The sequence below is a fragment of the Manis javanica genome, chromosome 15, assembly GCF_040802235.1.
Source record: "Manis javanica isolate MJ-LG chromosome 15, MJ_LKY, whole genome shotgun sequence".
In the NCBI taxonomy this organism is placed as follows: domain Eukaryota; kingdom Metazoa; phylum Chordata; class Mammalia; order Pholidota; family Manidae; genus Manis; species Manis javanica.
In genome coordinates, this window is record NC_133170.1 from 9,278,364 (window position 1) to 9,294,966 (window position 16,603).

General features: G+C 42.2%; 1 protein-coding gene across 15 annotated transcripts in view; it reads right to left on the minus strand.

Annotated features, from left to right (window-relative positions):
- PPFIBP1 (PPFIA binding protein 1) overlaps positions 1-16,603 on the minus strand; it is a 147,747-nt gene that overhangs the window by 37,652 nt on the left and 93,492 nt on the right. For all 15 annotated transcript variants that reach the window (XM_073223212.1, XM_073223213.1, XM_073223214.1 and 12 more), the window contains 4 exons: positions 14,711-14,809; positions 11,973-12,178; positions 1,302-1,388; positions 79-192 (listed from right to left, as the gene is read on the minus strand). In XM_073223212.1, the coding sequence (XP_073079313.1) occupies positions 79-192; positions 1,302-1,388; positions 11,973-12,178; positions 14,711-14,774 (471 nt within the window). In that variant the 5' untranslated portion in view covers positions 14,775-14,809. Of the gene's footprint in view, positions 1-78; positions 193-1,301; positions 1,389-11,972; positions 12,179-14,710; positions 14,810-16,603 lie in introns of those variants that run through there.

Consider the following 16,603-nt stretch of genomic DNA (forward strand, 5'->3'; position numbering starts at 1 on the left):
CTGCTGCATCACAGTGAGCACAACATATAAATGAAGCACGTCAAATAGTTCAGCAGGAAAATGCACCGCTGCACCGACCTGCCGCAGCATTTCCTCTGTGGCATTCAGCTTCTCTCTGTGCTCTTCAAGGCAAAACTCCAGATCTCGGATCTTCTCTCCCTGAGCCTCTACCTGGTCTGTTAACACGCTGACCTATATTTACAGCAAAATCAGATTAGGAAGAAGTCCCACTGCAAACTTAATTTTTCTAAGTGGAACAAAAACTGGAATGGTGTTGACATTCATTTGGTTTTAAAGAAAAACATCTCCGAATAAAACAGCAGCTTGCTACACGACTACGTAGGTGATGCTTGTTGATTTAAGGGCTCCTATTTGATTTTTAAGAAACTTAGGACTGATTGGGGTTGGGTAACATCTTACAGGTTAAAACCATTTCAACCATTCACAAGACAAGGCATGTACACAAATGACCCTGTTTGGGGGGAGTGGGGGAATCTTGACACTTCACAAAGAATAAAGAAAAGAATCCCAGGAGTATAAATCCCATGAGCTCTTTCATGACCACACTGTCCATAAACATGTTCAAAGCTAGAGTGTAACTCAAAAGCTCACGAGGAGGCATTGAGCTCATTATTCATTCTTGGCACTTCTGCAAATCTCTTGAGTTTTTCCTCAGTGATCACCGGCCTAGTGACTGAAATATACTCTCAATTCATTTAGCTCAAAATACCAAAGTAAAAATAGTTGTCAAGCATTTAAAACATAATGAAAAATAAAACTCAAATTTAGCCTACAAATAGGACTCTACTACCCACTTTGTGCTTTGTTTGGCTCATGGGATCATTTTTAAAATCGAAAATTTAAATATTATATTCAGATTCAGAAATATTTATTCTGATTTATGTATATAAACATATATTCATATAAATATATGTAAGATATATACTGTATGTATACACACACATATGGTATAGAATATATATATAGTATAAAATTGGAATTTCTGCTATATATTTAAAAAGATCAGATGAGATGACAAGTCAGATCAGATGATGACATTTTGCTTGTCATCAGCCTGGCCCTTGAAGAGCTGAAGTTAATTAAGTGCTGCTCATTTGAGACGGGGTATTCATACTCCTGTTCTGCCACAGTCCTCACCACTCCCTATTGTCTGCAGATGGCCTACTATACTTATTTCTATTAGCAGTCTGGCTCCTATAAGCATCTGAATTTGTCATCCAATTCAAAATGGTCTTTGTAAGTATGTCATGAGGAAAGAATGCCATTTTAAAATCACTTGCCTGAAGCACGAGGGATTCTTTATCATTTTCTAAACGTGCCAGCCTTTCTTGATACACATCTCCATTCCCTGGTAGGTGACCATTTGTCTGAAAAAGCAACAGTAACATGGATAAGGCTGACCCTAGCTAAAACTGAACCACAGCAGATAAATAAAAATTAGATTATGTTTTTAATGCAAGGAACCTAAACTGAATCCAGTGCAGCTGTTACCGCCATTAATAGAAAATATGTGACTGCAACTTGGTTCATTGACTGCAAAATAGGTAAAACAGGCACATTTGGCATTTAGGCATGTTTTCACCAAATTAAACAACTTCTCATCAAGCAGAAAATAAAGACCCAAGAGGAAGAGTGGTTACTGACATTCACTGCAGTGGATGCAGCCCCGGGGCATGCAAAGCTTTGCCAGTGTTTGGTCGGGCACAAGACCCTTATTTTCCCCTGAATGCTCAGTACCCCTAATTCTGGGTGGGGACAGTAGGAATAGCCCAGGACACCCTTCCATTCCTCCCCTCTCCTCCCAGAGTCCCAAATCCACAATCGCAAATGACGGCCTTTAAATGGGAGACAGCATGGGCAACGCAGGCCATGGGCTTCCTCCTGCAACCCAAGCCTCCATCCAAGTTACGGGACAAATCTTCCCTTCCTCTCGGAAGCTCCTCTTCCTCCAAAAGCTGGGGCACTCAGTCCGCAGGGCCTTCCCTAGCAGCACTGACTAGCGTCCTCACTGCCATTTATCACTTTCCGTCCTGAATTCATTAGCTTCTTGGGAGTCTGCTTGTTAACATCACGTTAAGCCAAGCTCCTGGGCAGAGCCTGTCAAGTGGTATCATCCCATAGCCTCCACAGCATCTGGCCCAGCGCCCACTACAGTCTACTGCTCACTCTTCCCCCCACCTCCTCCCCCTCACTGTTTATCAGATTTGGGTCTATTTACGCATGATATAAATGCCAGGGGAAGTATAGATTGGGAAAGCAAGTTTGATTTTTTTCTCAGCCATCTTATGTAAGTCAGTCATTTGGGAGACACATCAAAAGGCTCAGAGTGTGCAGACAACGTAAAAATGTCATTTTGAAATACAGTAATATATGTGATGTGTCCCTTGTTATCTCATTTAAATAGTTCCTAACCATATAGTATGTAATCCCAGTAGAATTTCCTGACTCCTCTTTCAAATACAAGAGAAACAAAAGCCAGAACAGTCCAAAATGGTTAGACGGGGCCATCCAGAGGTCAACTGAAAAAGCAAATAACTGCAGATTAAGAGCCAGAGAAAATACACACTGTCCACCCTTACCACCTAGGACACAACTGTTGTGACATCTATAATTTCAGAATTAACATGTTATTATGTCTTCCTTACTTACGCATTTTTCCATATTAGTTCAGGGAATAATAAAAGTCATGTACTGGAAAGGAAAAAAAAATACACACACACATAAAGGGGCTTTACCCAAAAAAATGCAGGATGTTTCTTCTAAAAACATAGGCACACTGGATATATTTCCCAGGAGGCCACAGAAGAATCAAAAGCTAATCTAGTAAGCGCTCAATGTGCATTTAGAGTGGATAATATTTTTAACAGCAGCGGCTTGACCACATGCCTGCACTATCACCGTGGCACAGTTCTGTTCACATAAACTAAAGGGCCCAGAATGAAATTACAAGTGTGATGAGGAGTCTGATGGGGTGGCCTGGGGGACTTCCACCTCTGGGGGTGACCGTGAGAATGGAATTTACGTACTTTCTCGAGGACAGTTTTCTTGGCGAAGAGCCAGGACATGTAACGCAGGTTCTCAATCCGAGAAAGCACCGAGACTGGCCCTCTACAGTCTTTAATTCTTCATTTTGATTATGAACATTAGCAGGCATCTGCTTTTAAAATCCCACACGATGTTTTAGCAACAGATGCATTTCATTGGGTAGAAAAGAAAAGCTTTCTATTCAGTGAGGACAAAAAGCAAAGGTCGCCTTTCTTCGGACTGAAGGAAATGATAGCAAGATATGAAGGGTTTCTACGGCAAGTTCTAGAAGTGCTTCAGGGAGCTGCCTCATATGGTATGGAAATAAGATGTTCTAAAACCAGTTCTACAAAATTATCCTAAAATAAAAAAGAAATACTAAAAATTGACTCATGCTGAGCACACTTACATTTCTCCATATTGTACTGGTATTTATAAGCACTCATAATACTCAAGAGTAGTTTGGTTTTTTAAAAAAATACTACAAGTCACTATAGGAAGATAAAGGTTAAGAGCCACTACTGGAATAATTACAGACTTCTAAAGCATTGTGTTGATTTATTCAAGTAGGTAAAGGTCTATTCTACTCACACATTTATTTATATGCCTACCAATTTTGCAATCTTTGCCTTAAAGTGTTAGAAGTAAATCCCATTAGGCCAATCCCCTATGGCTCTGTTCTCCCTCTACCTGCCGGGCTCCACCTTCCAGACCACGCCCCAAACACGGCAAGCTCACATGCACACTAATACCTTCTGCATAGACTATACTTCCCACCCTTTCCCCCTCCCTCTCTCATTCCCTAGGGCCCACCTCAATCGGGGCTTGGTCTGTGAAGTCTTCCGTGACTTACCTATCCCCTCACAGGACAGCCTCAGCACGAGGATGGCAGGTATGCCACCGAATGGACCAGCCAGAGTTGGCTCCATACTTGTCTCTCTCTTCCAACGGACTCTGCCTTCTTTGTGCGGAGACTCGCCTTGGCGCCTGACACTCAGAGGGCACTAACTAAATGACAATGAAAGGTGCTCGCTAACATTGGAAGAAGGGAAGAAGAAAACATGTTTGACCTTCTTCCTTCTCAGCAAGACTTTCACCATGTTTCCTCTACACCCAGGCCCTCCGTGGTGGCCCTCTGGACTGCCTCCTTTCCTCTCAAGCCTGTACGCCCTCTTCCCACTACCTGCAGGAGGTGATCTCAGAGCCTTTTTAACGGACAATAATTGAGGCCAACTTGCATGACCTCCCTTGTATACTGTCTTCTTCAGTGCACAATGCTATATAGACCGTCTCTTACACCTTTCCTTTCTTTCTCCCTGCCAGTCAGGGGAACTGAGTCAACTCCTTCCTAACTGCTCATCATTCAACCTCTGCTTTGGAACCTTGATTTCCTGCTTCCCTGCAATTAGCTACAATTATCATCTCTATCCTTATCATTCCCCATTGCTTCTTCTTAGTGAATTTATTCCATTCTCCTTTCCAACATCTACTCCAAGGCCTTGTGACCACCGCTATACTCCCTTCCCACTCCCCTCTGCTGGCATAAGCCCGTCTTCCAGAGACAGTTCCCACCTCCTCCTCACATTGTACTATTCTCATCCACCTCCCCTAGCTTCCCTTCTGGGGCCTGGCTTGGACGCCACAGTGCAACTATCCATCACACTCTGCCATGGTCAGCTTCCTGGCCATTTTATGAGAGTTGGTCACTTATCCTTCTTAACGGTTCGTCAGTGCAAAACTGTCTTACATTTGGTTCTCCCACGATGCTCTCCCACCATCCAGAGCACTTAACCAAAAACACATTTAACATACACTCTTGATGAGTCAGTTTGACATCCAACGTGTTGAAGGCCACCCCAACTACTTTACTCAAAATCCCAGAGATGCCTTCAAAATAAATCTCTACTTTAACTCATAATGCAAGCTCTTATTGACCACACTCAGTCCAGCTGAAAGTTTAAGCCAAAATTGGGATCCACTGGGGGATTTCAACATTACAGTATCCAACTAAGAGTGTGGGCAGGGCGGGGGTGTCGCACACCAGGCAGGGCGGGAGAGGGGAGGCAGGGGGACTGTAATAGCTGTGCTCTGATTAAATTAAGGAACTCGTGGTGCTTGCCAGGTTTTCCTGGCATGATGGAGGAAAACTGTCTAAACAGCTTTATCCCTCCTCAAATTATAGAACCCTAGAGCTGGCCAGGAACCGCATCTGGGAATATGAATCGCCGGGACTCGCATGGCATGTGCTACACGTAACATCAGAGGAGCATCTACCTTACTCTTCCTTCTAGATCTGAGTAGCTCTTGTTCATATATTAATTTCCTTTTAATGATCAAGTATTGTAAGTACATTATCAAGTACAAAGATGTAATAAATGTTAATAAATCTCTATGTGCTTTTTTAAACAATGTTTTATTACTGAACATTTCAAATATATATAAAAGTAGAGGGAGCACTATGATGGAATCCTACACAACCATCGCCCACTCTCAATAGTCATTAATTCATGGTTGCTGGGAGTCCTTGGCCCGCTGTTTCTAAAGCATCAGAGTGTGTTTCCCTTTGATTTTCTTCGTTCTGTTGGTTGACATTGGTCCACACTTGGCTTTCCCCAACCCTCATTTTGCTTTGTTATTCTTTGCTGAACTCTGTCATTCTGACTACATCCAAAATCAACATACAGTCATCTGCTACAATTGTAGTTATTTATAACGAACTCATTTTGAATATCACATTCCCAAGTCAGAATGGTGAGTAGCTAAATTAAAATGGGAAGAAGAAAATCGGTCCAGTTTTGTAAGGATAACAAATGTTAAGAAACAGCTGGACGAGAACTATTACATATACACTCATCCCACGGGTCAATATATTTTTAAAACTAATTTTAAAAGCCACCATACAGTCCTGAGTTCATGGTTCTATTTTTAAAAACTCATTATCAAGAAAGGAAAGGAAGGTGTAGTCTGCCAAAGTTCCTTTAATTAAATGTTATCTCTCGCTACCAAAGGGAATATCTAATCCAAAGGCCTTTCATGTTCTAACCAGTAAGATATCTCTACCACTGCATGCAGACATTTACTGCCTGCTGCCCACGAGACACTTTACCAGGAGGAGAGACTGAGGTCAGACTTGAATCCTTCACCCGTGCCTATCAGTCACATTACACTGGGGGCCGGCACCGTAAGGCACCTCACACTCCACTATCCAAAGAATCAAAGAACATGATGCCATCAGTGCTGGAAGTCGAGCCACAGAGACAGTGCTCTGTCCCCCTGTCCTCTTACCCAACGTGGTGGCATTACGGTGGTGAGGTCCTCCAGCTGAATCAATCCTGGAATACCCCATTTATTTTTCCTCCTAAATTTCTGTCACTGCTCAAAATAGGAAATACAATGCGAAGGGAACAAGGACAACCCCACCAGAAAGCCCTCTGTTTATACCAAAATCTCACCATCTCTACTCAAAAGGAAAACCAAAAGGAGAGGAAATCTCACACACACTTCATCATACCCCAAAAACCCACTCAAGACCCTCTCCTAGAAAAGACATCAGTTTAATCATTGTGTATTCAAGGGCATCCCAGACCAAAACTCAGCATAAGCCTGAATAGAGTCTGCTACTTTGAAGTCAAGATTGCACATGTGGTCAAAAGCAGACTATGGCTTTTCTTTCTGGGTTTCCACTTTCTCTGTGCTTGTTTTCCAGAGACAGAAAATATCATTCTAACTAAACAGCCAACGGGAGCAAACAAGAGCTCTGGAGCAAGATAAAGCCCAGTAGTGGGCCAACCTCTAGGATTCGCTGCTCAAAAAGTCTCACTACATCTGAAATGCAGGCAAGAGCCACAGGTCCGAGGGCTTTCACCTGCGCGGTCTCATTGGCAATCTCGAGACAGTTCCCCGTGGAGTATTCGGGTGTCGGTTGCCAAATCATCACCGCCACAGCAGAGTGGCTATCCTGTTGTACAGCTGACACACACGCTAGCAACCCCTCCTTGTGCACCGTGACCAGAACAGGGTGAGTCAGAGATTTCTTTAGGGTCTCCTAAAAAAGGTTCTTTTAGGCACCTTCCTTGCATACAGAAGATGGGCTCTGGCCTCTTTTCACCTAATTTCTGCGCACACCCCTACTCCCCGGAGCTTCTGCCGTGGGGAGAGGGGCACATGTTGAGACTTTATAATACTATCCCGGTCCCAAGTATTCTCCGACGTCCCCTGAGTTACAGGACGATAGGGAACAGGAAATGCCTCGAAGCTAAGGCCCAGCTCCCGTTCCAGCTGCACACAGTGTTCGTTCAGTCATTCAATACTTATCAAGGGCCAGAGTGACAGGATGCAGATCTAACAAGAAAATCTCTCCTCTCCTTGGGGAAGGGTAGCAAGGAATCAAGAAAAAAATGCTGTCCCTGTATTTCTTGCCACTTATTCTTTCTTAACTCGCTTTCATGAAAGAACAGGAAATCTCCTTCCGTTTAATCCTAACAGATGCCTGGGATTTCACTACAAGGGCGTGTGTCGCCTATGACACTGCACTGGCTTCTCTTGACCGAGAATTCTGCCGACTCACTCCATGTGTTTCCGTGTCTGTGGACACAGTTCATGGGGTCTACCAGGAGCCTGAGGGCAAAAAGCTTTACCTTTAGCCAGGATGTCTCAGTAAGACACTGCAGAGCTCACACAATTAGGACCCATCCGATACAGTCTTAAGATGCACCTTGTTTGCCAAGGATCGTGAAATCATTCCCTGCAGGCAGGAAAGGAGCCTCGGGTCTGAGAGCGGCGGGGGGCAGAAGGCAGTGGGGCTGGAATGGACTGTGGGGCTGAGAGCCCAGGCCTCGCAGAGAACAGCCCCCTGCTCTGGGGTGGAACACACCCCAAGGTGAGCTCCTTACCTTATGACCATTTTTATTTTCACAGGCCATTTTTAAAGATGCATTTAGAATTAATATTACCTATTTTTTTTTAATGTGGAAATGACATAGAAATGTCCTGTAGTGATTTAACAGGTCAGAAGCCAGTCAAGAACATTTCATGATACCTGATTTTGGAGTTACTACCATCACTATTTTCATTCACATTGCTGAAAGCTGTATTTTTGTAAATTCTGCTGGTTTGGGGATTGCTTCAAGATTTTAACTTGCCAAATAATCACAGACTTGGGATTTCGTGAGCCAATCAAGGTCATGATCCTCAACTTCATTTACTGGAAAAAGCGTGTTAAGAATGCTCCAGGGCAACTCGTCAATTCAGACTTGAGTAAATGATAACTACTTGCTTGGCTCAAACAATTAGACATATTTTTCTATTTGCCCTCTTAAACTTGAACCTTGATAAAGCAAATAATTCTGCAGCACTAATACTTGTATTAATATAACATTTCACAACTGAAATAGAATTCTACGTTGGTAATTGAACAAATATGTCATATTCAATAGATTTGTTTTTTACCACAGGAAACAAACTTGTGTGTCTTAAAAGAAATTTGTTCATTTCTAGAAGGCTACAACTATAGTACCCTATTAAAACAAGTTCATACTTAAAGATTTACTATCCCTTCACTGTAACAGGCTTCAAGTTAGAGTGTTTCCTATTTTCTTTTTTCTTATCTGGCTTCTGATCATATGAAATGAATAGGCAGCAGAAATTAGTAGCACAGGAATAAGCTACATCCTCAGCAAAGCCCGGGGATCTCCCACGAGAGGGCAAAATAATAATTAGAACTGCAAATGCGCAGCTGCTCTAATGAGAAGATTAGTATCAGTCTTAAGTACATGGACTGTCAAGTTGGCCATCACCAAACATGAATGAAATCTTAATTATACAGCTAGCATCACTAACAAGGTTTTCTAAAATAGTATGCAAGGTTTTCTACAGTCTGAGAAACGTCTGTGTTCTTGTCATTGAAATGAACTATGTATGAGTTTTGTAACCTAACTCCCCTTATACTGGACTCAACTCTTTCTCTTGTTGCAAAAGGATTCTGTTAAATGTTTTCTCTTTTCTTTACAATCTACTCTTCAGTCACCTTTTTGGCTAATCCCCTGCCAGGCTAACTGACAAGCCCTCAACATTCATTAGCTCACGAGATCCTCACAATCCTGCGGGGTGGAAACCATCACCCCCACTTTACAGATGAGGAAAGTGAGATGAGCAGCTTGAGAGGGGATCCCCCGAATCACAGGAGCTTCTAGGAGCCAGAGCCAACATTAGATTTCAGGGCGGCTGCCTCAGAGCCTGCGTCTGTGACTCCAAGCTGTGATCCCGCCTCCTTCATCATGTGCTGCTTTTACACCGCAGGACCTCCTGCATCCGTTATTTTGGCAAGTTCCCCATGTACAATGTCAGGGGGAACTGGCTGGGATTCTGTGTTTCTTCAATGCAAGGGTGCCATCAATTTTTACCACATTGTTAATTTTTAAACTTTTGATTGTGGTAAAATACACATATAAAATTTACCATTTTGACCATTTTTTAAGTGTACAGTTCAGTGTACACTCACACTGCTGTGCAACCATCACCACCATCCATCTCAGAACTCTTTTCATCTTGCAAAACTGAAACTCTGTACCCATTAAATATTAACTCCCCATTCCTCCCTGCCCCGTCCCTGACAGCCATTATTCTACTTTCTGTCTCTACAAATTTATTTGACTACTCCAGGTACCTTATTATTTAAAATAAAAAAAAGAAAAAATCCTGGCTAAAATGCTATGTATCCCACTTTTAAGGTCATAAAATACATCACAACTTCTGAAATATGAAAATGGGAGAAAGCTATTATCAGCAAATCATTACATTGTAAGTATAAGACCCTCTATCCATTGTCATTTTGTGGGAACTTAAAAATTTCAAATATTAAGATAGAGAGCAGACAAAAACAGATCAGCAAGCCATCATCCATCCAAGGAATAAATTTAACACATCAAACAACTCCAGTTCATCCTAATGTGCGTTCCATTTTATTGTTCACTATAAGCTGATGAGCGCCATATGCCAAGTATTGCTCTAGGAACTGTGGATATGGTGTTTTTTTTTTAATACAGGCCAAACTCTGATTCGTGATGTTTATATTCTGGCTAGAGAGACAGAAAACAAAAGATATAAATATGGCAAATACATAGTATGTAAGAATGCAGTGAGTGATAAGAAAAAATAAAGCCGGGAGATGTAATACAAACAATGAGAATGTGAATTTTTAGATAGGGTGGCCAGGGAAGGCCTCACTGAGAACACAACTTTTAAAGCAAATACCAGAGAATATAAGAAAGCTAGCCATACAGATATCAGGGGAAAGAGCTTTCCAGGCAGGGTGAACAGCCAGCGCAAAGGTCCTGAGGCCGGCTTGCCCAGCACGTCCGAGAATCGGCGAGGAAGCCAGTGCGCCTGGCTGGAGTGGAGTTAACGAGGGGCAGTGTCATGAGACGTGAGGTCAGACAGTAATGAGGAGCAACTCCTACAAAGGTCATACGGTCCACAGTAAGAACTTGGGCTTCTACCCTGAGGGATATGTGGCTGTCATCAGAAGCTCCTGTAAGACCAGCAAATGGCACAACTGATGTTTGCAGATCATCATTACTTTTACTCTTTTCCAAAGAAATAGTTAAACAGAACAGACCAAGGACATATTCATAAAAAATGTTTTGGACACCAGTAAAATTTCAACCGCAGGTATCCTTAAGCTATTCCTTTCCCACTATTCGCTGAACAGTCAGAAAAATAAGGAGTAAAGAAGGGGTGAGGAAGTAGAAGAGTCTAAGGAATACACTCATTTCAGAGCAAGAATTCGGAGACTTCCCCAAAGAATTCAGGGAAGCTGGATGCTTCAATCTTGAGAGGAGAAACTTGCAGAGCAGATATTAAGTACACTAAGGAGGCATCATGTACAATAAAAAGCAAAATATCTCTAATTGCCAAGGCTGGATAGCTGCACCACCACTGAAAGAGGGCTTGCACTCAGAAGTGGGGAGGGATACTGGCAGGGGACAAAGAACATTCAGCATGGAACTGGGTGGGAATGCCAGTATTTGCGTCACATCACGTGAAATTGTTTTCGCTGTAGGATGTGCCACTGAGGTTCCCAAAGGGAAGAGCTTCCATTCCCACCACAGACCCAAAAACACATCTTGAGCCTTTCATACAATTTTCACTAGCTTTTATATAAACATTATCAGTTAGTAAGCTTGTTAAACGCATCTTCCTGAAAACTGAGTATTCTTTAAATACTTCTAAAATACCCACTTTTCTATCTGCACCTTTGAGTATTTTTGTGAGATCCTTTAGGTTTCATGTGTCCAACACATCTCAAATCGTGGTATTTACCACTGTGCTCATGGAAAGAGCAAACCTGCACACCACCAATTTTTGAGACGGATGCCTGGAAAGAGGCCACATTGTTCAGTAAGAACACCATTTTTGAAGCTCAACTCCAGAGCTCAGCTCCCACATCAGAACTGAAATGACGGCCACACACCACCAGATGGCGCGTCGTGTCAAAAACGGCTACAAGCCCCTGTTGCTTTTTGAAGCGTCTATTCATTGCACTACCCATTTAGAATTGCTGTTGGGTCCTTTCATAGTAAACCTCCCAATATCACTGAGAAAGCATCTATTATGTGAGAGGGTCTTACACTTACAGGACTATTTGTTTTAAGCCACAGCAAGTTATACCTGCATAATCTAAAAGCTACTCCACTTTTATGGGCAAAACCAGGTGACCTGGAACTCATGAAATGTCAACTGGAAGCACTTAAGAAATTATCTTTAGAGTCAAAGGGAACTGGATCTCTTCAGGGGTAAAATCAGAGCAAACCTGTTGCCCTACTTTTTTTCTTTTTCTTGTTCTAATCAGCTATTCTATGTTCTGAATTTTGGAAGAAGCCACACAAGAGTCACAGCGCGGGCTCTGTGACACGCAGACCTTTATTTACCATTTGACTCTGCAGCCACTCGGTGAGCGTTTCTGCCGTGGAATCCGGGATCTGGGATCGCAAGCCTTCCTTCTCCTCCGTCTCCATCATCTCCAGCAGCCCACGCAAGTCTTCCACGAGGTGCAGGGCCCGCAAGCTCCCCATGAACGGGGAGGTGGGAGACTGGCAATCAAAAATCCCATTGGAATATTCTAGGGCCTTTGAACCTAGGTTTAAAAACAAAACAAAAACAAAATCACAGAGAGAGCAATGGGATTTATGTTAGATTATACTGCAAAACTGAGGGTGGCAAGCAAGTCCAGTCACAGTGAAGAATAACCAAGACACGGAACAGGGAAAAAATAATAGCGCGAGTGTGTACATCTTTCTAAGTCATAGTTACTTAGTGCAAGAATAAAAACCATATAACTGATGGTAAATATCAACGGTCAAATACCAAAGAGGGAGGCCAGGCGTGTGGTATAGTAAGAATATGGTCGGCTTTGGAGTGGGATGCGCAGACCTCATGGAAATGAGGGCTAAGAAGGTAGCAGATCAGTTTTGGTGGGGCTGTGTATTCCAAAAATGCAAATTTTAAGGACCGTAAATTCCCTGTAAAGGGAATTTGCACACTGAGGTAGAAATTGCATAGTACAGTTTCAAAGGTGGGAGGGCCAGTTCCCAGTTAATTTGCCACAATTTAATCTCCATGAATTTACATGTACACATTTGTATATTATGCGTGAGCATGTCTGTGTATCCCTGACCCTCTTTCCCCCACGATTTTGTTTCCAGGCCAGCATCAAATGCTGTTGCTAACATCAGCTTTAAAAATATCTTATAGCACTTTTATTTATCTTACAAGAGAAAGCATTCTACAACTTTAAGCCACGCAACTGACCCATACCCATTCAAATGTACCTCTTTAGCTTTTTTTTATTTTCTGGTCTGTCAAGTATACATACTAACTTTATATTAAAAATTATCAATGATATCAACATACTAATAATTATATTTAAGCTATCACCTCATTAATCTGAAGGCCCTACAATTGGAAGAAGCCTGCACACTGGTGTGTAAGCTTTCTCCCCAGATGGCCATCTGGCTTGATCAGTTCCAACCGGGAGAGGAATTCTCTTCCAGTCCATCTATTCCACTGACCCTCCTAATACTGCATGAAATTATTTTGGATCCAAATCTACCAAACCATAGTAACGGTAACCATTGATAAGCTAGGCACAATGCAAAAATGCTTCACGTAACTCGGATTCAATCCCCTCAGAAACCCTGTAAGGCTGAGATGAGAACCCAGAAACATAAATTGAGGAGATTATGTCAGGAAAAGGGAGGAACAGAAGAGCATTAAAAGTCAGAGAGGCTATAATGTCCTTCCCAGCAGTTTCAAGCATCAGGATCACCTGACGATATGATTAGAAAATGTACGTGCCCCTGATAACCCTCCCTTCTGTTAAGTCTGCCACAAAATAAGGTGGGGAGAGGGGAGAGATGTGTATTTAGAGAAATTCCTCAAATAGTTACAGTCATTTCTCCTCTCCCTCCTGCCTCAGTTGGAGAAACACTGATGTGAATTTGTAAACACAGACCCAGGTCCTACCCACAAAGCTAGTGACTGAGTTAGTTTGAGGCAGGACCCAGGGAATCCTGATTTTTTTTAAAAATAATGTTGGTCCTGAAGTCCTGCCAGGGCTAAGAACAAACAAAATGTATTGGAATATATAAAATGTAAATCCTTCCACTACTGTTCCAGAAATATCACTTCTCTTGACTGGAGTTTTACTGAGAGTGTGAGGTTATAACCTCTGGTAAGTAAGAGCCTAGAACTGGCTCTAATTATATTTTCTGAAATGGTGGCAGAGTAGGCCCAGCCCCTCTTCCATATGAGAGTCCTTCAGCTATTTGCAAGCATGTGTCATGCCCCAAGCAAGAATCCCTTTTCTAGGCTAAGCTGAACCAATTTCTCAACAGACACGGTTGTTAAACTCTTTGCCCTCATCATCACCTCCTCTAGGTAAGTTTCAGCTTGCCAGCAGCTTTTTGAAAATGATATTCCAGGAACCGAGGACAGTACTCAAGGTGTGGTCTAACCTACCAAGGAGGTCAAGTTGAAGTCGGGTCTCCAGAGCCGTAAGTATAGCAAAGGAAGCCAGAGCCAAACATGACATGCCCCTTCCCTCAAGAGAAGAATCTCTGACCTCCTTTGGTTATGAAATTAGTCAAGACAAAGAACACTAGAGGGGCTTCTGAGGAAAGATGATGAGCTCAGTGTCTGAAATGATGACACTGATGTGTCCATAGGCTATGGTAGATCTCTGACTGGCAGTTAAATATAGAGGCTCGACGCTTAGCAGAGAATTGGGCAAGTAAACAGATGTGAGAGTCACTGGTGGAAAGTGAATACTGAATTCTGGAACCCATCAGAACTTTCATGGATGGTGGGTGGAGCAATAACCCTTCCAAGCGCTCCACAGACTACCTGCCCCAGGACCACCTGACATGCAGATTCTCTATCCCTAATCAGATACCGAGGGTGGGAATGGAATTTTTGACATTTTAAAATAAAACTTAAGAATAATTCTAGTTGAAAATGGAGAGGAGGGACAAAGATGAAACCAGGGGGGACCTCAAGGAAGACAATTAAACGGAAACGAGTTAGTGGAAAGGGAAGAAAAGAGTCGCAGTGAGACGGCCAGGAGAGCCGAGTGAATGTCACGACTGCGTCCCTCGGAGGGGCGGATCACCTGCTATGATGCCATCCATCTGCTCCAGCGCCGCGGCCAACATGTCACTTGCATCACTCATCATTTTGTTATTTGTCAAGGGCAAATTCCAACCCAGATCTGAAAAAATAATGATGCCGTCATTACATCCTTTAAATAACACCTGTTTCCTGGCAGGTTTAATAATTAAACTTCAAATCATAACTCTACTGGCAGTCAATACGGAGCGAGAATTTCTGAAGTAGAGGAGCTGAAGGAACTGAATCATTTAACAAGCTGGGGCCAACGCCTACTGCACTGCAAGGCCACAGACTGTACCTGTGTCGGTCACCCAGTGAGCTTCAGTTCCTGCGCCCAAGGTGTGTGACATGCAGGACGCGGGCTCCAGGCTGTGCCCCACAGAGCTTCTAGGCTGCTGTGGAGGGCATCAAGGATGGCTGGGCGGATAAGAATCTCTCCCTGCACCAGCCCCACCCAATCTCTGCCCTTTTAATTGTGCCTTTTCTCTTTTTTTTTTTTCCTGCAACACTTGTTTAACGATTTACTAACATTGACAATGAACACACACACCTACTAGAATTTTGTAACATAACAAACAATAGCTACCATGTATTGAGTGCCTACAGTGGTCCTTATAAATTACACACATTATCCATAATCCTTAATCATGACAATGGATGAATGTGTCTCCATTATATAAATGACATCAGAATTGGTCGTTTTTTTAATTTTTGCATGGAAACACAGAAAGTAAATATAACAAAGACCAGATTTTAATCTAGGTCTGTCTGACTTCCACTACAGTATTTCTGAAAGACAGGATTGTATTGAAATTGTGTCACAATCTAGTTAATCTTTGACCTGTGAAAAACTATGCTGAAGTTATCCTTGCAAAAAAAAAGCTGGTTATTAACATGAAAAAGTCAAGATCATGTGATTTTCAATATTAATCAGTACAGTTCAGGTACCAGACTAAGCACCCAGGTAAATTCTCTCAGCAGGCCTAAATCTCTTGCTGCTTTGCATATACTGTAGTGTAGCCAATACTTGGGACGTACAGGGTGTGCTGTTCATTAGAAAACTCTGCCCCATCTTTCCAAGCAGGCAGATCTCACTTAGCAGTCTGTTTTTACAAACAAATCTACAGTTCTGATGAACAGCTTCTTGGATCAGTTCTCGGCTCTGCATTCATTCTAATAAAATGCCATATAATCACTGTAAAATATTCCTTTGATTTTACAGCTTTATAGATTTCATCTAAGATTTCCCAAAACTTTACTTACTTCAGAAGGTGTAAAGTATCACTACCATTTTATGTGGAAAAACTACAGCACAAAAATACCCAAGGCACATGTTTACAGTCACCCAGAAATCAGCAGGTTAACAAGCTAGGTTTTGAATTTAGGCTGTTCTCAAAAACTCTCTTGCACATTCAGCAAGTGCACAATCCAGAGAAGGGGGCATACATTTAATAATCACACTTCAGGCTGGAAAACTCAAAACGTGACAACTGAGAACATAAAGGATTAAGCCAAGGAGTGTGCAGTCCCTGAATTTCATAAATTATGTGGCTTACATTCCCTTTCATTTTAAAAGCAGCACTTCAAAGAGTTCTAGATACCACAATATATATATATATATATATGTAAGTAAAACAAGAGACACATGCCAGGCTCAGCTATAAACATGGGGAAGGCTAATAAAACAAAGTAATGCTCATATTAGAAAAACTCTGATCATACCACCTCACTTAATTAGAAAAACAAATGTTCATCTTTGTCAGCCACTATTTCAAGTATGACGGGTTCATTATGTATTTCTTTTCCACTCTGTTTTCAAATGCTGTAACATGGACATATAAGAACCTAGACCACGCTTTTCAATGTGGCAAAGAACAAATTTTTTTTAAATTTC